General features: G+C 46.7%; 1 protein-coding gene across 1 annotated transcript; it reads left to right on the forward strand.

Moving 5' to 3' along the window:
* Window positions 1-7,367: 7,367 nt before the first annotated feature.
* Window positions 7,368-16,482, forward strand: LOC136001928 (thioredoxin). Its single transcript, XM_065656668.1, has 5 exons — window positions 7,368-7,545; window positions 12,508-12,612; window positions 13,294-13,353; window positions 14,166-14,231; window positions 16,236-16,482. The coding sequence occupies exons 1-5, from the start codon at window positions 7,522-7,524 to the stop codon at window positions 16,296-16,298; spliced, it is 318 nt and encodes a 105-aa protein (XP_065512740.1). The 5' UTR covers window positions 7,368-7,521; the 3' UTR covers window positions 16,299-16,482.
* Window positions 16,483-21,351: the final 4,869 nt, after the last annotated feature.

Genomic DNA, 21,351 nt, shown 5'->3' on the forward strand with positions numbered 1-21,351 from the left:
GGGCATCTCAGCAAAAGAGAAGTCCTCAACTTGTTTTGATCTGGCTAGCAATTTTGCTTGCCCTGCTTTTCAACTGCTTTATTACAGGTACCTTCAAGGAGCCTCAGTTTTTCCAGGATGTGGTGGCCATCTTCTCACTCATCCCTGCACTCAAAAATTTGCTGCAGCTGGACGCTGCAGCTGGACACTGCATAATTTGCACATCCAAAATTACACCTGCTTTGAAAACTGTCAGCTGGAGCACTTTTGCAGTGTAAACACAGGCTCTTCAGCATCATCTGTTCAGGCACAGAAATGCAACTGCATGTGCACTCTTGGAAACTGGAGCTTGTGCACGTCTCCCTTCAGTGAGGACCACATTTCTGTTAAAGAGCATCTAGGAAATCATGGAATACATGCTTTTTCAGCTTGACTCCATAGCCACACACAACCATCCCCTTACCTGAGCCAGCATCAAGAGATGGAGAGCTCTCATTTTTGGGTAAGGAAACAAGACCTTGATGTTTTATGGACCATGGAGTCAACTATACACCTGCATTTTGAGAGTCTTATCAATCCCCCAGCCTAGCGACAGCCATGGGTGCAAGGGCAGAAAGCAGTGTTGAGGAGATGCTCTAGTGGTCTGAGGTCCACCTTGCAGGAGAAACATGATGCCACCCCAGGGATGCCACAGAGAAGCTCGAAGAGAAAGCAGGAGAAACAAAACTAAACAGCTTTGGGCGTCAGGTACTGAAAAGCAAAGTCTGTCCCTGGTACCAGTTTAGAATTTGAATGCAACACAAAGCGAAATGAAGAACTGAACCTCCGTTCTCCCCACGCCGCTGCTCACATGCTGCTTCCCGCAAGCAGCACAGCGCGCTCCACCGCTGCAGGCTGCCAGAATGCATCAGACCAGCGAGTGTTCTCCCCAGAGATCACATACGGGCTTGACGTGAGGACATCTGAACAGTCGCAGTCAGAGCAAACACTTAGTGAAACCACAGGAGCCTGCCTCTGGTGCGCACGCATTTTTTTCTGCCTGTTACCGAGCTTTCAGAAGGCATCTAAGCGTAATCACAGCTTGCAACTTCTCTGTGTTGCTTTACAAAGCCCCCAGGCATGACACTGATCCTGTGTGCTGCTTTTAACACAGATGTGAGTGTTACTTCATGGATAACACACCAACTCAGTGTATTTCATTCACAGAGCTTCCATTTAACATTAAGAAAATCCAGAGGACACAGCAGACTGTGCTGGCAGGTGCTGAGTGGGACATGCTGGTCCTGGACTGAGCCCTGTTGAGTTCCTGGGAACCTTCTGGTGAACAGGGTCCTACCCACGCAGTGAAGAGCAGCCTCATCTTGGGTGAAATACATACATTAGTCATTTCCAGGTACTCATTTCAGACAAAAAACCAAAAAGGACTAGACTGATTCCCTGGTGTACTGGGTTGCATGGCATAGTTTTGGTAGCAGGGAGAGGGTTGCAGGGGTGGCCTTCTGTGAGAAGACACCAGAAGCTGTCCCCATGTTTGACAGACCCAAGGCCAGCCGGCTCCGAGATGGACTCATCACTGGCCAAGGCCAAGCCCAACAGCGACAGTGGCGGCGTCTCCGTGACAACATAGTTAAGAAGAGGGAAAAAGCTGCAGCACATCAGCCAGAAAAGAGGAGCAAGAATATGTAACAGAAACAACTTTGCAGACACCAAGGTCAGAGAAGAAGGAGGAGGAGGACGAGCTCCAGGCAGCCCATGGTGCAGCCCATGGTGAGGCTGGCTGTGCCTCTGCAGCCCATTGAGGTCCATGGTCCACCTGTAGCCCACGGAGGACCACACACCGGAGCAGGTGGATGGCCAAAGGATGCTGTGTCCCCATGGAGAGCCGACACTGGAGCAGGTTTGCTGGCAGGACCTGTGGCCCCATGGAAAGAGGAGTACATGCTGGAGCAGGTTTGCTGGGAGTTATGACCCCATGAGGGAGCCAGGCTGGAGCAGCCTGTTCCTGAATGGCTGCACCCCATGGAAGGGACCCACACTGGAGCAGTTCGTGAAGAACTGCAGCCCATTGGAAGTATCCACAGTGGAGAAGTCCGTGAAGGACTGTCTCCCATGAGAGGGACCCCATGCTGGAGCAAGGGAAGAGTGTGAGGAGTCCTCCCCTGAGAAGGAAGGATCAGCAGAGATAACATGTGATGAACTGATCACAACCCCCACTCCCCGTCCCCCTGCACAGCTCACAGGGAGAAGGTAGAGAAATGAGGAGTGAAGTTGAGCCCAGGAAGAAGGGCGGGGGGGGATGAGAAGTGTTTTAAGGTTTGTTTCTATTTCTCATTACCCTACTCCGACTTTTGATTCGCTATAAATTAAATTAATTTCCCCAAATCAAGTCTGTTTTGCCTGTGACAGTAACTGATGAGTGATCTCTCCCTGTCCTTACCTCGACCCATGAGTCTTCTGTCATATTTTCTTTTCCCTGTCTAGTTGAGGTGGGGGACTGATAGAGCAGCTTGATGGGTGCCTGGCAACCAGCTAAAGTCAACCCACCACACTTGGAAGCAAAATGCATTGCAGCCTGCTTTCATCCTCCATGCAGACACCACACATGCACTTATTCCCCACAACTTGCTTCCTCAAAGACATCTCCACATGTGCACTAACACCTCGTCCTGACCCACCAGTGCTTGCCTATGATCAGGCAAAACAAGCACATATTCTGTCTGGGTCAAAATGCTGTGAAAATGCAAATGTCCCCAGGAAGGCAAAAATCTCTTTTCCTCTAGAAAAAAACCAAACAGTCCCCTAGGAAAAATGGAGGTCTGCTTGCTCCAGCCTGCCTCACTCCTTGAGGAAGGATCAAGGACAGAAGCTGTGAGCATGAAGGACATGGCTGAAAATCTGAGGCCGAGATATTTAAGGCAATTACACAACAAGTGTAAGTCTTTCGGCTCCAGAACTGAAGTGCCTTGATATCAGAGAGCACAGATCAGCATTCCCACTTTTGCAAACATCGTGCCAGCAGTACCTTCCTTTCTGGAGACCCAGAGCATGCCATCAACCCAGGTGAGCTCACAGAAAGTTTCTTTAAAAAGAAGCAAACAGGTTCCTTCTGACACAAGGCTCAAAAGTACCAGCTTCATCAGCTCTGGAGTGTTTTGAGATTACTTTCTCCAAAGAACTTACTAAAAACGGTGTGATAATGAGTGGGAGGGTGGCAACGCATTTTTTCTTGGCTTTCAGGAAGAAGTGTTTGGTTAATCAATATCCCACCTTGGTAAGGGGAGATGAACTGTGGCCAAGATCCTCGTTCTCTTTTTTTTTTTTTCCCTAAGCATCTCCTCTCACCTTTTAACCAGACGTGCTATACCAAGCATTCAAAAGACTCCGGGTAATTACATCACAAGTACATCATCTTGGGAGACTGAAGCATGTTTGCCCCATGAATTATGCTGGCAGAACACCAAGCACACCCATCTAATTATTAAATATTTATTGCACCTTTAATAGGTCAGTTACAAAAGCAAAACCTTCCAGAAGAGCAGGCTGGAAGGAAAGGGAAAGTACAATTAAAGGCTCCTGCTTTGTTGCAGTGTCAAGGCCAGGTGCAACACTCCTAATTTCCATTGTAAGGCAGTGGCAAATAACCTGGCCTTTCTATGATAAAATCTGATGCAGCTGTGCCTGGGGTTGTTGTCTCAAGCAGCTTCCTTATTTCTGCAACTCTCTGCACCATTGCTTAATGCTGGACATGACTGACCATCTGTGCCACAGCTGTAGTAATATTTTTCCTTGTAGCTGTCCCTTTTATTGCATCCCATATTTGAGTGGCTGGATGACTTAAAAGTGTTTTTGGGAGACAGAAGTTTGTCTTAGATACACTTACGGGAACTTGGAAGGATAAACTTGTGAGAAGTTAGCACAAGCTGCTGGATCTGGACCCCTGCTCTCCTCTTTTTCTTTGTTCTTCCTCTTTGTTCTTCCTCTTTTTTTTTTTTTCCTCTCATTTCCAGGTTTCCTTGTTCTCTGTCACATGCCTATGGGGAAAAGGAATATGAGTGACTAATGTGTGCCACAGCACAAAGCCTACAAGACCTGGCTTTCCATTGGTGAACACTTTGCAATGCGCCCTTGGGGTGTCCAGCTGCAGATCCCCACCCCTCTTGGGTCCCACCACTCGATGGCATTTCCTCCAGCCACCAACACACGCTGGCTCACAAAGCAGAAAAGGCAAAAGTGAGCCCTGGAAAGCAGATCCATGTGTCCAGAGCCCAGCAGGTTTGCTTGCCCTCAGCTACCGACAGGGAAATGCAGCTGGAAAGCTGCTGGCAGAGGCACATGTGGGGCTGCAGAAGCACCATGCTGGGACCACGGACCGTGGCACCCGCTCATTCATCCGTATGGACACCATGACTTAAGCCCAGCCTACCCTGCCAGGGATCACTGCTGCCCACGTTTGCCATCCTACTTCCCACCTTTGCCGGAAGCTCAGAAAGAGATGAAAACATAACTTGTTCAGCCTCCCAAACCTCCTGCGGGCCTGGTCCTGAGTGCAGAGAGGTTCACCACCGGCTGTGGGGAAAGCCGCCTGCACTGCTGGTGCACGTTGCTCTCACCTAACAGGTGACAGAAACCAGCACAAACGGAGTTTAGCAAAAACTGGATGCCTTATGTCATAGAAGCTTTAAAGGTTATTAAAAGCAGTCAAACTTTCGTTTAATTTCCACCTGGATGTTTGTGAGGGTCAGGAGGTGTGGGGGCTCTCAAAAAATACAGCCCTTTTTACTGGCCTGTATCTGAGCGGTGATGACTAATTCACTTGAGGGCATCTAAATTTAGACCGGCCAGCTTTCTCTCCCACAGTCTTTCCAGCACCAAAGGAGTGTAGCAAATCACTCTTATCATGCATGGGTGGCAAGAGCATTCACCAATGCCTTCAGAGCTTTTCCAAGAGAAAACTGTCTAAGGACTGATTTTTGAAGCCTTCACTGCACTTCTACTCTGTCTTTCCTTGAGTCACGTTCTCCGACTTTAAGGAGTAAGCAAAACCGTGCTCTTGAAGAGCAAAGACGTGTCCTTAAAAGTGCTTCCTGGTTCCCCCTTGCATTTGCTAAGAGCCCTCTATTGGCTCGCCGTGCTATCAAGTGACTCCTGGGTATGACACAGCATACGGCAATCTGCTAAAGCATGAAACGTGTTTAATTTCCGACTTCCCCACAGTCAGCTTGCATAGTTTTAACGTCCACACTCCCTCTCCAGCAGCTTGGGGCAGAGAAGTGTGTTGCATTTATGGTTGTGTGGGTGGGAGTGAGGGCACAAGAGAAGCAAATGTCCCCATCGTCAAGTGGCTCTGTGCGTGGGAGCGTGCGAGCTAGACAATAAGACACTCCATAGTTTATTTGTTTTGTTTTGTTTCTAAAGAGAGACAAAAATAATAAGAAAACAGGGTGTGTTTTCTGGGTGTGTGTGGCTTTTTTCTTCCCAGCCAGAGGACCCACATTCCTCTCTGTGATTTTTATTATATGCTGTCATGATAGTAACTAGTACACTCTAAGAATCAAGCACAGATCACATAGATTGCTGTCCAGTTATTTCAAGCATTCATACAACAATCCCACAGCAACATTTCAGACTTAAAACTGCTGTAGCCTAAGCTTGTAGTTGACTGTAAGCACAGCAGGAGGGGAATGGCCACAGATGGGACCTGAGGACAAGGGTATGTAGGCACCCCTCCTCATAGTTCACAAAGGGTTTATCCATCCATGCTCACCTATAGAAAGCAGCAATAAGGAATTTATTATGTGGGTGAGTTGTTTACTTCCTTTGCTTGCACTAGCTTCTATGAGAGCCATGTGATGCTGAGCTGAGCTGGGGCATTCACGAGCTGGGTTTTGAAGGTAGTCTGGGCTTCTCTATCATTTTATCCAGCCCAGCAGCAGGTTTCAAAGCAAGGTGCCTTGAATGATAAGGCTTTCCTGCTTTCCCTCTCCTGAGCCAGCTGCAGCAGCTGCATTTCCCTAATTTCCCACCTAAGAAGTCTCCAGCACACATCTATGGGACAAGCTTTGAGGCTGTGAGGGTTGTTACCAGCTTTTCAATGTCCAACACAAAGCAAACTAACAGATCATGTCCTGTTGGCATGGGTTGGTACCTGTGTCCAAGCCAAACTGTCGTCTTCTTTTTTTGTTTTTATGAAGAAGCATCTTTTTATCCACGACCCCTACTAAGTCTTCCCATCTTCTGCTCAGTTGCGTCCCACAGCAAACCTTCCACAGGTTGGTAAGGTGGCTGCTAAAGCCTGCAGACATACTCCACTCATGACACATCCAGCACCAAGCAGCCCAAAACCTAACACTGCCTTTCCTGTGTCTCATGTATTGAGAGCTGGACTCATTAACTACATACTCCAAAATGAAATCCTACCAGCCCAACAGAAGGAAAACAGGGTGCCAACAGCCCTGTTTTGCACTTTTGTACTCAAAGGATGGGCAGTAACGCAGCACTGTGCAGCAGAACAAGGACCTCTCCAGAGGAGAGACAGAGACAGAGAAATAAATGAGATAAATGAAAGTTTAAGTTTCCATGCCAGAGTCGCCTCATCTGGCAAAGCTGAAAGAAATTGTTTTTGTGGGGACTATTTCTGGTCCTGGCTGACTCCCTCCAAGAGAGGAGCTACTAAAAATGCTCACAGTTTCTCTAGGTGTCTACATTGATTTTAGCGTTCACTAGTGGGCAACCACTGCCTGTCAGTGAGCATTTCTGTGCTGCAGAAAGCCTGCAACCCACAGAGAAAGCTCTGCTCTGCTGCCCTACCCTGCGCATTTGGTGGTGGCGAAATAAGAAGGAAAAAAAAAAAAAAAAGGAAAAGCACTCTCGTTTTTTATTTATCCGATCTGGTCCTTTTCAGCTTTGCAACAGCCATTCCCTCTCCGCATTACGGGTAGCACCAGCCCTCCTTTTTCCCGTAAGGCGAACAGAACCCCGCCTCAGAGAGTCTGACTCTGGAGGAGGAGGAGGAGGGAAATCTCCCCAGCCAGCCAACGGACGGTGCCTCCCAAATACTTCCTGCTCATCGTTACACAGCACTTTTCGCAGAGTCGCCGGGCTCGTTGTTGTTGTTGCTGTCGCTTCTCCCGGCCAGAGGGGCAAAGCCCGTCCTCCCCACGTACCGCCCGAGCTCCGCCGGCCGGGCGAGCAGGGGTCCGGCCGCCGCCGAGCCCCCGGAGCCCCCGCGCCCCCCGCCACCCCCGGCCTTGCCCAGCCCGCTGGGCGCTGCGCGGGAACGCGCGCGCCGTGGCGCCAGCGCGCCCGGGGGAACCCGCGCCACGGGGCGGGGAGGCGCCGGCGGGGGCCGGCAGGCGGGAGGGGGGCGGCCGCGCATGCGCAGTGCGGAGCGGCGCGGCCACGGGGACATAAAGGGAGCGCCGGGGCCACGGCGGGAGAGCTCAGAGGCGGGTGGAGGCAGCGCAGGGACAGCGGCGGAGCCGAGCGCGGGGACGAGGCCTTTCAGCCGCCTTCTTGCCGTTTTAAGCAACCCGAGCCGTCGCCATGGTGAAGAGCCTGGGCAGCCTGGTGAGTCCGCCAGGCCTTAGCCCACCCCGGTTGCCCCGCCGCGCAGGTCGCTCCGGCGGGACCCCCCCCGGCCACCCCTCGGAGGGCAGCGTGGTCCTTCATCGTCGGGCATGGCGGCTGCCGCCGCTGGACGGCGCGGCCGCGTCCTTTCCCCGCGGGGAGGGCGGCGAGGAGAGCATCGCCTCCTGGCGGGGGGGGCGCGGGTCCGCCGGGAGAGGATCGGGCGACCAGGTCTACCCCGCCGCGGACCCGGGGAGGCCTCGGCCGGCGGCGGGTGCGAGCCCGTGTGCGCCGGGAACGCGGTCCGGGCGGCGGGGCTGCCCGGGCAGGAGGAGCCTGTTTCACCGCTGCAGCGGGGAGAGGGGGAGGCTGGGGGGAGGGAGCAGGGAGCTGCACGACCTAAGGCTGCAGACAGAATGGAAAGGGAGGTGATGTAACCTCGTGTTATGACAGATTGTTGTTCATCTCGCTTTGAAAACTTAAGGAAATGTCGTGTTTCATTTCTCGTACTGGTAGGGGGATACTACGATGCCCTAATGGAGAAGTCCTGGCTTGCCTTGCCTGCTGCCATTGTGTAGGGGAGTGGATGGCTTTCTCGGTAGAAATTGGCTTAAATTGTGGTGTGTTTCTGCAGAGGAGTTCATGGAAAACATTAATCCAGTTTTCTTGACTTGAAAGAAATTACTAGAGGCCATTGCTATACTTAAATAAAAGAGTTGCTGGCATAAGTATTTCACTTGTGATGGTGCTGTCTGACTTGTTTAGTACACTAATGCAGCACCTCATTGTTTGAATGGTTCTGTGAATACAAACATATCTGTGGCTTTGTGCTACAGAATAGTAATAAAGCTTAGACCAACGCATGGAAAATACACTGCCGGTGATGAAATAGTGTGTGGTCTTGTGCACAGCAGCTGACGTGGTTGATAGACGACGATGGGATATTTGTTAGCTGTAACTTGTAAACCCCGATCTCAAAAAATATCCTCTGTGTAAACTTAGTGAGCTCTTCATTTCAGGGGAAAATACTGTTGGGCTAGTCTTGCATTTTGAATTTGAAATTTGATTGAAGTGTTGGCTTGATCTGATTGTGAGGGGCCTGTGAGTGATGTTGTGTGGCATCCAGGTTTGTCTTCTAGGCTATACTCTGCTGTAGTCAGTTCACCAAATAAATGAAAAGCATGGCAGACCTCTAAGGTGCTAACACATGAGCAGACTAATTCTTGTGACCACAGCTTAAATACCTGTGAATGCAGGGAGCTCCTTGAAGCTAAGATGAATTCGACGCCTTGTCTTTCAGGTCCTGGAGACAGAACACTGTGTGAGTTCAACCTGAAATTCTTATCCTGGTTTGCATCTTTCTCACTTCTGCCTTCTCAGTTTATGGAGGAACAGAAGTGGTGAACTTTTTGAATAAGGTTTGAGGTTTTTGGTATAGGCTGAAACAGCTTAAAAACTGAAAGTCAATAAACCTGGCTTTGGAGGAAGAGCCTGCTCTAACTTAAAGTGGAATAGGCTTCCACTATCCTCCCAGCTATGAGCATGGATTAATAGTGTGGAGTTAAAGCGTGGTTTTGTTGCTCATCCATAGAGAACACGGACTCAACAGTCCTGCTGACAATAAGATTTTAACATCAGCAGCACAGGGTATTCAAGTACAGTGTAACTGGGATTTCTGGATTAATTCTGTTTTTCACTAAGGCAGATTTGTATTCTTCTCTGACACAAAGAGGAAAACCCCTTCTTCCACTGCCTGCAAAAGCTTATGTGAGTGACATCTGCAAACGATGTGAACATGACAGCTAGTTGGACGTGGCTCCTTCCCTTGCCCACCTCTTCAGAAACTGGCTGGCTTCTGAAGAATGTCTGCTTCAGGGCGCTCTGCTGGTCCCTCTCAAGTCCCCGCTAGTGGACGGAAGGAGCATTGCTTCAGCTGGTTTAGGATGTGGTGTTGAGATGGTCGCTGGTGTAACCTGTAGCAGGGTTTGGCTATGGGACATAATGCCTTTTATAGCAGAAGCTAATGGGGTAGATAAAGTGCTGAAAAGCTGGTGTTTCCAAAGATTTCCTCTTCATACCAGCTGCCTCTCTGTTATTTGGGTCAGCAAATATTAAGAACTTGCAGCTTCGGGTGCATATGATTGTTTTAGACGTGATGTCTGCTGTGGAGTTCAGGCATTTGAACCTTTGATCTGTTTATGCTAGCTTCTGTATTTAAGAAAAAAAAAAGCTCTGCTAAATTATATAGTAACCATTGGCAGTCAGCTGATGACTGGGTTAATCCAAGTTCAAGGGTGACTTGGTCTGCGTTGGAAATTGTGTTTACAGCTGAGGTCCACGCTGTCTGGCAGATTTAAGGTACCCTACCTGTTGCTGAGAGCTGTGGACTCCTTTCGGCATGGTCAGTGGTCAGTAGCTTCCATTTTGAGGTATTGCCTGGTGCTGGGAATCCCTGCTGAGCCAGAGGCTTTCATTGCTGGAGTCTTTTCTCTCGCTTGGCCCTTGGAAACAAAGGCCTCCTACCAGTGTATTTATTGAATGCATATGTGCTTTTCTGCTGGCAGACAATACAAGCAAAATGAGGTCTTGCATGTGCCCAGGGCAGTTGTAGCTAAATGTAATAAAATGTAACCAAAAAAAGGTCAGAGGCTTCCCGGGTAAGGTGTTACCTGAAGAAAGTATAGGTTAACAAAGTTATAAGATCCTCTAATAATGTGACCAAATGGTCTTGTGGTGGGAGGTTCGCCTTCTGTGTTAACAGAAGATAACAGAAGATAATTTGGTTTTTATATGAAAGCTTGTATTTTGTGTTAACTGTAAAGTGAAAACTGTGAAAGTCAGTCAGACTGCTTGTGGAGCTTGCTTTGCCCCCACTACTCTCTCCCTTTTCCCAGAGAGCTTAATTTCCCTGGATAAAGCTTCAGGACTTCTCACTAGTTCGGTGTGTTGTTTTTTTTTTTTAATTTGCAAGAGTAAGCACCTTTGGACCCTGCTTCTCTTTTCACTCTGCAGCAGCAGTTTTAGCTGACTGTGGTCAGGACTGGGTCTCTGCATATGGTGCGTGACCAGCTGTAGGTATCGCGCTCTCCCACTTTGTCCTCGTTCTGTGCAACAGCAAACCTGAGGCGTGCGCTCGTATGACAAACGCATCCCAGGACTGGACTTCCTTTAGCAGAATGCAGTGATTATGCAGCTGGACAGAGGACTTAAAGGGCAAGAAGAAGATGGTCTAAGTGGCAGGTGCAGGAGGTGGGATTGGTAGGGAGCTGGTGACGTTGCAGTGCAGAGGTGTGGGAAGCTGTACCAAAAGCTGAGCTGTGGCATTTGAAGGTAGGGAGGAGTGAGGCTCGACTGAGGAACTTGTGGTATAAGTAGTTGCAGCTAACATGGATTGCTGTGTACAGGAACATTGAGCTTTGGTGGGATGGGGTACTCTTGGGACTGAAGTGCAGGAATGCCTACTATGTGGAGGGAGGGAATGTGGAAAGACAGGGAAGCTTACTGTTCTCATCTTTTTCAGACTGATAGTGGGTGTTGTGGAGTGTTAGCTACTGATCTTGCAGCAGAGTAGCCTGTGAATATCCAAGATGCGAGGATGGAAGCACTCAGGATGTGGAGGCTGCGTTTCTGAACGTAGCCACACTGGGAGGGAAAGTGTCGTATTGACAAGGAGGCGTAATGCTGTCTGTATTTGAAGTTACAAAGACTCATAGGTTTACACATAAGAATGTTGGTGCAGGACCCTCTGTTTGCTTGTTAAATGTACTTGTGACTAGTTTGTGTGCACTCTTGGCGCCTCACCTTCATGGCATTCTTTAATGGGAGGGAATAGTTTACTATAATCAAGTTTTGGCTTACTGTGGCTGGTTGTGGAAGCTGGCATTAGTTAACTCGTGCACTGCAGAATCAACCGCTATGTGCATGTGGCCGTAACCATATTGCTTTCAATTAGCTGTTGCTGACAAAATTCTAATGCTCTGCTCTGTTTAGTTGGAGACAGTAAAACAGCCATCTTTTCTGTGCATAATCTGAAATAAAGTTTACATTAACAGCTCTCCTGAAGCTTGCATTGCCAGGAGAGCAAAGTTGAGGAATGTTGAAGCAGCTCATACTTGCCAGGAAGTAGCTGATCAGCATTTTCTGCCTCTGCTGAGATTCTTGTTTACCCCTTGCTAGCATGCAAATATTTATTGCTTTTAATGTCTTTCAGTTGTGCTAAAATATTCACTTTTTAATGAGAGAACACAGTTAATAGCATGTAAGGAGCTCTAAATTCCAAGTAACATTATCTGAAAGTGTTTGCTGTGACTAAGTGCAATAAACAGACTTGAAGCTCTGAGTAAGTACTGGATGTTACTTGTATTGTCTGCATGTGTAGCATTGCTTTGGCTAGTGATGTTGCATGCAGGTTTGCTTGGCAAAATAAGTAAAATAACTGTCCTGTGAGGCTCCTTTAGAAAACATGCTGTAAACAACACGACATTATTTTGATGTTAGCCATTGATTGGAAAAGGCATTAAACTGGAGGAGTGTGCAAAGCTTTGTCCTTTTCAAATTCCTCAGAGGAAAGCCTGTCCCAGAAGAAAATGGAAGTCTTCGTGCCAAGAAAGAAATGAGAAAATGCGTTATTAAAAAACATAAGGATCACATTCAAGGGGTAACACTAAAAAGAGCTGCTGGAGTTGAGGATTGTAGGTTAGGTGGATTTCTAGCTTATGTTTCTACATGTCGGTGGGCTGGGGTGACTGAGCATTGTGGTCTTTTGTAATTGAAGAGTTGTAAGACACTGGCTGCTGCTAGCACCGATGAAAACAATTGATACTGAAGCACTTACATGATGGTACAAATACCCCAGTTAAGTGTTTAAAGAGGTACTGGAATGGTTAGTGTGTTAAGGCTGAAAGCAAGCTAGCTTTGGGCTTAATCTAAATTGTTTTGAATGTGTTCTTTTTTTTTTAATAGGCTGAATTTGAGGCAGAACTGCAATCTGCTGGTGAGAAGCTTATAGTAGTTGATTTCTCTGCTACATGGTGTGGACCATGCAAAATGATTAAGCCCTTTTTCCACGTAAGTAGCCTTTCTGTTTTTATTGACAACTGGGTTAAAGTATATGCAAGTGTGTTTCTGCTGTTTGACAGTGACATGGGGGAAACTTCCCTTTGCCAGGTGGTTGCCAGCCCTTTTCTGGAAAAGGGAGAAGTCACAGAAGTAACTACTTTGAGACTATAGAGCTGATACCTACTGACCCTTGATAGAGATGGAAGCTCAAGTGTGGTTTAACTTCTGCTGTCCTAATGCTTGTGCTTGGGTCTATAGGGACTGAACAATTGCACTGCCTCAAGAGGTGGGATGTGCAGTGGAAATAATGTTTATCCTTCTGTACACAGTTGTTGCAACTGCTATAGCTGTGTTTGGGTGTCAATGTTATCTCCTGCTCAAGTATGAGATAGGCTGTAGCATCTTTTGGTGACCAGCTAAAGGCTGTAAGAGAAGGCCTTACACCTATATCTTGTGATATTTGATTCTTCTCTATAGGGAGTATGTTTAAACAAGTTTCAACAGCCTCTTCCAGATATTGGAGCAGAAAATAATTTTTTTGCTCTGGTCAGTAAAATAGCTGCTTTAAGGTAACAAGGCAAGTTTCACTGGGGGAAGTAAGCAGTGCCAGCCTTACAACTTATACAAATGTGTCTTTTAAAATAAAGCTTTCTTGGAACACTAACTGCATAGTTTCTTGTTTCAATCTAGAGTTTGTCTGAGAAGTATGATGGTGTGGTGTTCATCGAAATTGACGTGGATGATGCCCAGGTATGGTCCTGCATAGTGCTGAGAGAGGGCAGCTAAAGAGTTCTGCACAGTGATGAAGAATTATTCTTTTATTTTATTTTTTTTAAGATATCCTTGTAGATAATGAAACAAAATGAGAGATTGTGTCAACTTTGAGAACCAGAGATGGGGGTTTAGCACTTACACTGGAAAGATATTATTTTTTTAGAGGGCACCTGAACAGAACAAACCACCTTGATTATCTGCACACCAGAAGCCCTATGGCATATGTTAGATAACTTGGGAACACTGACCCTCTACTTTGGGAGTCAGTGTTAGTCTAATGCCTTAAGCTGCTTTGAAATCTTCGCTAAAACTAATGGCTCACAACCGTCTGGTGGCCAGTGTAGTCTTTACACCACTTCTGGCACTATTTCCTTTTCATGTATTGAATTAAGCACAATAAAATATCTGCTGTACAGCAGTTCCAGCAATGTCAAATAGGTACTTTAAAAATGTCGAGTGCAAATGTAAGAGTTGCTGTAGGCTTTTGAGCCTTACAGACAGTCATCTGTTTTGATGCAGAGGTCTGTTTTACACACAGAGTGCAGGTATAGTAAATGTAGTTTTGCTGTTGCATGAATTAAATGCTGAAGGAAGGATCTTCCAGGCTTACTTGAGGGAGATGTTAATACTGCACTCTTTTTGCTAGTGATGGACTGCAATAAGTGCTTTTGATTAATTTTGAGCAGTAATGGCTTTGTCCTATCTCCTAAACAAAAGGCAGCTAGTGGGTTCTAAATTAAACATCTGTCAGACATGGACAGCTGAAAACTGTTTTCTGTCTCTTCCAGGATGTTGCCACTCACTGTGATGTGAAGTGCATGCCAACATTCCAGTTCTACAAGAGTGGAAAGAAGGTAGGCTTTCCTCTTCTGGAACTGGAGCAGGCAAGCTAAACAGTGAAAGAAGGTTGGGAATGTTAAACTACATAGCCTGCTTTCTATTGAATCTGGGGCACCACTGGCATTGAGACACTCTTGAGTGCAAGCAAGTTCACCTTAGTGCCAGAGCAAACATAACGTGGACCAGCAGTTAACTGATGAAGCAAACCCTGTTGTTTGCAGGTAGTGAACTGAATTAGTGTTACAGGCAGAGCATCATGAGAGATTAGTGTGGTTTGTCTGGGTTAGGGCTGCTAGTCTGTCAGCCTAGCACCCTGCTTTTTACTGATCTTGGTTAGTACTTGTTATCTGGGTGCCACTCATGATGAAGCAGAGGCATAACTATATGTGTCTGTGGAATCCCAACCAAACAGAAGTCTCTAATGTATGGTTGAATATACATGCAGCTGAAACAACTGCTTGGATGCTTTTACGTAGACGCTGTGTAACCTGTTGTGTGAGCTGACACAAGCAGGTTGCAGGAACAACCACAAACCATGCATGAAATGCAAAGAGTAATCTTATTTTTGCTACCTTGCTAACTGGGGAATCTCCAAAAAAAACCACCTGGGCAGAGGTACACAACTGAAAATGCAGGCACTGTAGAACTCAGTCCTTGCTAGAAAATCAATGAGCCCGCTGTTTTAGCCTGTATTTCAAGAATTCAAGCAGGTGGAGTTTTCTGCTGTGCTTTGATCTTTCTCACAGCAAAGCAGGAATCTTGAGCATATTTGATAAGATGCCTTTGAGTTTCTCACAGGCCTATAAGTTATCTAAACACTCAAGTTCTATTTGTCAAGCACACAAGGCCAAAACCCAATCAGTGAGGTTTTTCTACACACCAGCTGCAGTTGCTTGAGTGTATTTCCAATTCTTTTCCTCACCAATCTTCTATGATATTCCCGCTCCTGTGAAGTGGAAGTCCTGTCTCTGTCAGAGGACTGAACGGACCTCTTGTGCCTGCTCTGCCAAGAGGTGGCTGAGGTGGGATGCAGACCATGCTCTGACAGCACAGTGTCTGTGCAGGGTAGTTGTGAACGGCTGTCTGCCTGAATAAAGAATTGCTGAGCTAACGTGTGTTATCTTGGGCTTTTAGTTTGTCAAGCAAGCTGAAGGTAGGCTTTTCTAAACAGTGCCTTCGTGGAAGTTCCATGGCTGAAGGCAATGGAATTGTGCCTGGAAAGTGAGTGTCAGGTGTTGGGTGACGTTGATTTCAAATCAATATGGGGCCAAATCCTGACTAATAACAAACTGCTGACAGTTTTCTCAGGGTAAAGTTCCATACATTCATGATGTAATTGGAAGAATTGTGATTATGATGTGACAGTGTGTGAAGGTGATACGTTTAACCCGTTTTTGTGGTGTTTTATTTTGGGTGACTTGGGCAGTTCTCTGGACCCATGAGTATCAAGCAAGCAATTTCATGGCCTGTAGCATAGTCTGCTCTGTACCTTGCACCCCTGTGGGTACTGGGAGACTGAGCCACTGTTTTTGGGACATGAATGTTGTGTTTGTCTTTCTACTGTGTAAGGTGCAACAAGGACAATTCTCACAAGAGAAAACAGGCTTAGGGACAGGTCATTTGGAGCAATCCTTCCAGAACTTGATTGCTAAGGGTCCTGAGCAACCCAAGGTAACCTTAAGTTACCTCTGCTATGCAGTGACCTCTGGAGTCTCTTCAAGCCTATATTTGAGTCACACACACTGGTGTGAACAGCACTGGTTCAGGATCAATTGTCTTTTCTCCTGTTTTGTGTGTTAGAAGGCTCCAGCAATAGTGGTCTGGAAGTGATTCTTGATAGTCTTATTGCAGTTTTGACATGAGTTGAGTGGGAGATGAATAGATGAACATCTGCAGAATACTCGCAGTTTTAAGAGTGAATTTAGTTGCAGCAGAGATGAATAGATGTATATGTGTCTGGATGCTATGTAACTAATATTATGAATGCAACAATTCTAAAAATCAATCTCTCTTTACAGGTGCAGGAGTTCTCTGGGGCCAATAAAGAGAAGCTGGAAGAGACCATTAAAAGTCTAATCTAATTTCCAGCCATAGGCATATGGAAGCATGACGGGGGATATTGAAGCATGACTGCTTCGGCTAAATTATAGCCTGTAACTTTTCTACTTAAAAAAAAAAGTCTAAATGAGCATCTAGGATAAGTAGTGGAAACTATCCTCTTGATCTCTCTAAATGAGTACAATAAAGTGTAAATTCTTCACTTTGGATATTGTCCTGTGTTTGAATGAAAATGTGAGCCAGTTTGTAGTGTCATCAAGGTGTCAGTTTTTTGTGGGTTAAAGGAGTTCTCTCTGGATACAAAGACTCTTAAAATGCAACTTGACCTGTTACTGGGGGTGGAAGATTGTGTTGCATGGGATAGTATTGACAGTTGCTTTAGGAGAAGTCTGCTCCCACCTTACTCAGGTGGTAGTCACCAGGCTACAACCTGTAGAGTGGCAGTCTGGTTTGCCAGTACAGAACAGGAGTTTAGGAGTGTAGAAGAGTGGGTGGTCACTGTGCGGGATTTATTTTCTTCTGTTACCTCTTTTTTTTTAGCTAGACATTCTTTCAAAATTTGTCAAGCTTTGTTTTAGACTTCAAAGCTAAGACTTGGTTGTGTATTAAACACCAGAATATAATACCAATCCTACCATGAGAAGTGTAAGGTAGGACTTCAAGCTGCTGCCTTTTTGCCTTCTCAGTCTTGCCTTGCTGTTCTGTATCTTCTGGTTCTATTGGTAGCAAGGTCTGTTGAATCTCCCAGTTGGGCTGCTTTCTTCCTGGGCAGTAGTCTGGAACAGATGAGTGAAGAGGTAAAACTCCTAGTGTCTTCAGCCCCAGATAATTTAGATTTATGTATTCATCACGTTGTCTAGATTAACACTGACCCGACAGCCTCTATACCATTCAGCTGCTCTTTCCAGTGTTACCAAGGAGAACTGCTGTGGTTTTTTTCCACCATATCAAATTGGCTTTCTTGGTGGCTTGGGTGTCGTCCTGGTTAAGAGCTCAGTAAATAAGGAAGCGGTGTTGTAGCTGCCAGCTATGCCTGCTGCTGTGGTTTGGGCCAGGTGAGCTCTGCTGCTCATTGAGTATCCCTGATGAAAAACCAAGACTTCCTGCTGCATATGCAGATGATGTGGAATGGGAGAGCCTCTTGTGCTTGTGGTACGGAGCTCATGTATGACTCAGCCTTACGCTCATTTCACAAGCATGCATTTATTTCGTGGCTCTTGAGGACTGGGTGCCTTTGACAGCTTGCTGCATATGTGTCCTGCTTGAAACAAGATTTTTCTAGTCTAAGATGTGACCACACCCTTTATTTGAGGATGAGCCATCAAGGATGTTCTTGGGTATAATTTCTGGATTGTGATTCTAAAATGAGAAGGACATGCAAAGTGGTTTCTGTGCAGCTCTGGCTACTTGACTAAGAGGAGTGCAGTTGCATGTTTAAAAGACTGTTCACACAAGTAAGTAGGGAAACCACTACCTCAAGTGGTGCCATGGACAGGCTTGTGGGGAGAGAATAAAATGGAGCTGAAGCAAGAATCCACCATTAACATCACACCACTTGTAAACAAGCATTGCTTTTAAAAGCAGGTCCTGGGTGGCCTGCTTATTCCCTCTTGGGTGGTAGCTAGGAGCAAGAAAGGTTTTGAAAATCCCTGGTGAAAAGTCCAGGTGAAGTCCAGTAGGACCCCCTAACATCCAGCTTCATCCCGAAGAAATGAGAAAGCTACTAAGATGTGCTGCAATGTACATTATTTCTGCTGAGGTGAGTCCAGACCAGGTTGTTACCTATTACAGGAGGGGAAAGGTACAGTTAATGAGAAATGCTGCTCATGTGTTGAATTTGACTTAACGCTTTGTTTACTCCCCTAATAGGATGCCACTCTGCAATAGGCTGGAAAGATCCAAGTGACAAAGAAGTCACTGGAAATTAAAGATAGGATTAGGAAAGGTCAGAAAGGCTGGAATAACTCTTGTGCCTGCAACCAGTGGTATGAAGCAGTTCCTACAAGTGCGGTGAGTCTGCATCTTCCGGTGCTGTGGGATCTTCCTGTTCTGAGAACTGGCATGTAGGCATAGTGTGGAGGAAATAACTTGCATAGACTTCTTTGAAAGGAAGTGTTCTTTAAGGCTTTGCTTTTTGAGGAACATGCAGTGAGGATCTAATGTTAGGTAAACTTTCCTTTCAAAGGATCCAGCAAGCATATTCTCTTCAAATGTGTAATTATGCCAGAATTTGAGTGTTTGAAGTTGATCCCTGTCATTACAGGTGATGGAAAGTGCAGTCTATTGGTTATACCTGAGGTGTAAGGAGTCTCAATTCCTACAGCAACAGTGTCCCTACTGGGAGGAGAGAACCCCAGTTAAGGATGGGAACTGGACTGAGTCTTCCCCCAGGCAAGAACATGGGGTTTCAGCCTTTAACAAAGCCTAGATATAGCAGATAAACATTTTGTCCTAAATGGAACAGGTATAAGTAGCCTTGGTAAAAACTTGAGCCGCATGCCTTGCCACATGGGTATTAAGTACTACCCTGGAGAGGTCAGTGGGTGCATTTTTTTGCTTGCTTGTTTTTCATGTGAAGGAGTGAGACAGTGGTGAGGGTGAGTCACTCTTTCATTGAACTCTGAGATCTGCACTTTGCATGAACAGATCTGACTGCTTTGATCTCATGATATGAAAAGATGCCTTTAAGAGGGAAGTGGTAGATGACCAACTGACTTGCATGTTTGGAAGAAACTTGATTTATGTGGCACATGAAGGTTTCTTCTGAGAGTAAGGGCTTCAGGAGGAAGTCGTCCTCCCCTCGGGTAATGACTGCAGTCTGTTTAATTTGGCTAAGAAATGGCTGGGATGTGTGCCTTGCTGTCAAACCAGTAGAGCGGGATGTTTTTGTCTGCAGGCCTGTTAGATGGCTTGCTTTCCAATAGTGGGCTGGCCAGCTGGAAGAGAAGTACTTCCTTGAGCACAGAAATTGGAACCCATGACTGGAATGAGGAGGCTTAATGAGAGGGGACCGACTGTTGTGACCCCTTGGCCCTCCCCTTTCATGGCGAGTGGACGAGGGAACTATGCATGACTAGATTGCCGTGGAATAGTGACACTCCTTAACTCCATCCATGTGTTCTGAAACTGCAGTCATGTGCTTGGGGAAGGATTCTCTTAGCCACCTGCACATCTCTTCCACATCTTCTCCTGCAGCAGTCAGCCTAAGTTCATCTCCAGTTAACCATCTGCTTTTCATTCTTTCCTTGACCTGTATTAAGCTAAATTTGGATTCCGCCCAAATGATTCCAGTAAGAGTATGTAATTATTCTAATGTTTAAATTCTTACTGTTCATTCTTCAAAACTATCTAGATCTAGCAAGGACACAAAACAACTTCTATTGTTTTACCAGTGCCAACAGACTGTGGCACAGCAGCTTCTTTGTGCCATGTTCTGTGACATGCAACTTTCAGCCACCCAAGGAATTGGCTTGAGGAATATGCTGGTGAAATCCTTGCTAGACTAACTTGTGTAGTGCTGCTCCCTGACTCCTGGTGAGGGGTGGGAGAGGCTGACTGGTGTGTTGTGTTGACCTTGGCTGGATGTCAGGTGCCTACCAAGCCCCTCTTATCACTCCCTCTCCACAGCAGGACAGGGGGAGAAAATGACAGGAGAGGTCCTGATCTCCCTGTCCTTATCTTGAGTCACTCAGCAATTAGTCACAGGCAAACCAGATTCAACTTGAGGAAATTTACTGCACTTAAACAGAGTAGGATAATAAGAAATAAAAACCAATCTGTAAACATCTTCCCCTACCCTTCTCCCCAGGCTTGGTTTCACTCCTGACTCTTCCAGCTCCTCATCTCTGAGCAGTGAAGGGGGATGGGGGTTGTAGACAGTTCATAATGTGATCTCTGCTGCTCCTTACTCCTCATGCTCTTCCCCTGCCCCAGTGTGGGGTCCATGGGCTGCAGTCCTTCAGGAACAGACTGCTCCAGTGTGGGTCCTCCATGGGCTACAGGTGCTGCCAGAAAACCTGCTCCAGCCTGGGCTGCTCCATGGGCTGCAGAGGACAGCTGGACTTACCATGGGCTGCACAGGAATCTCTGCTCCAGTGCCTGGAGCACCTCCTGCCCCTCCTTCTGCACTGACCTTGGTGTCCGCAGGGTGTTTTTCCTCTCTCCCTGCTGCTATTATGTAGCTTTTACTTTGCTCGTTTGTTTTACTTTTTCTCAAATATGTTCTCTCAGAGGGCTCTGCTTTGGCCAGCAGCAGGTCTGTCTTGGAGCTGGCTCTGTCTGATGTGGTGGAAGCTTCTGGTGTCTTCTCACAGAAGCAAACCCTTCAGCCACCCCCCCAATTACCAAAACCTTGCCACGTAAACCATTAATGTGCTGACAACAGGCAGTGCAGGACTGAGAAGGCACCCAGCTTAGCAGAAGCCTGGATGTGGCATGGAGTCTCTGCTCTTCAGCTGAAGCCATAACTGTGTACCAACTCTGTACCAGGTGTTGACATCTTTATCTGTAGGTCTTCCTCAGCCAGAAGAACAAGCACCAAACTATAAGGAGCTCTGAGGGGCAGTGGGCACTGTACTTGATTTAGCTGACTGGAGGTTGAACTATACTGTGAAATCCTTATTTTCAGTGGAGGTTTCAAGCAGGTGAGAAGCATGCCCAGCCTGATGCCTCCAAATTTGGTAAGGACCAACTAGATGAGTATGAGGAACTTGAAGTCTTGTGGAGATGTCAGGGAAACATGTCCATGTGAAATGCAACTTTTTCTTCTCTGGAGGGGGAAAGCTGAGATGGTCCAGGTTGGTAGATGGAGAAGGTGAAGTGCATTCAGGAGCTATGTGAAGCCTTATCTCTACCTGCAGCTGGCTAAAAAAAAAAACTGACAGATGCAAATCTCCACGAGGTGGCAGTGACTGTCCACATTTATACATAGATTTATAAGTACAATCTGGCTCTGGGAATACCTTGTGTTTTCCCTTTCTGACAGCACTGGGGTGATGGTAGGGTCTCTGGGTAGTGTTCTAGAGGAGAGACAATGCATGGGTAGTGGATTCCTACTATCCAGGTGGCACCATCTGC

This window comes from Caloenas nicobarica, chromosome Z (genome assembly GCF_036013445.1).
Source record: "Caloenas nicobarica isolate bCalNic1 chromosome Z, bCalNic1.hap1, whole genome shotgun sequence".
NCBI classification, from domain to species: Eukaryota; Metazoa; Chordata; class Aves; order Columbiformes; family Columbidae; genus Caloenas; species Caloenas nicobarica.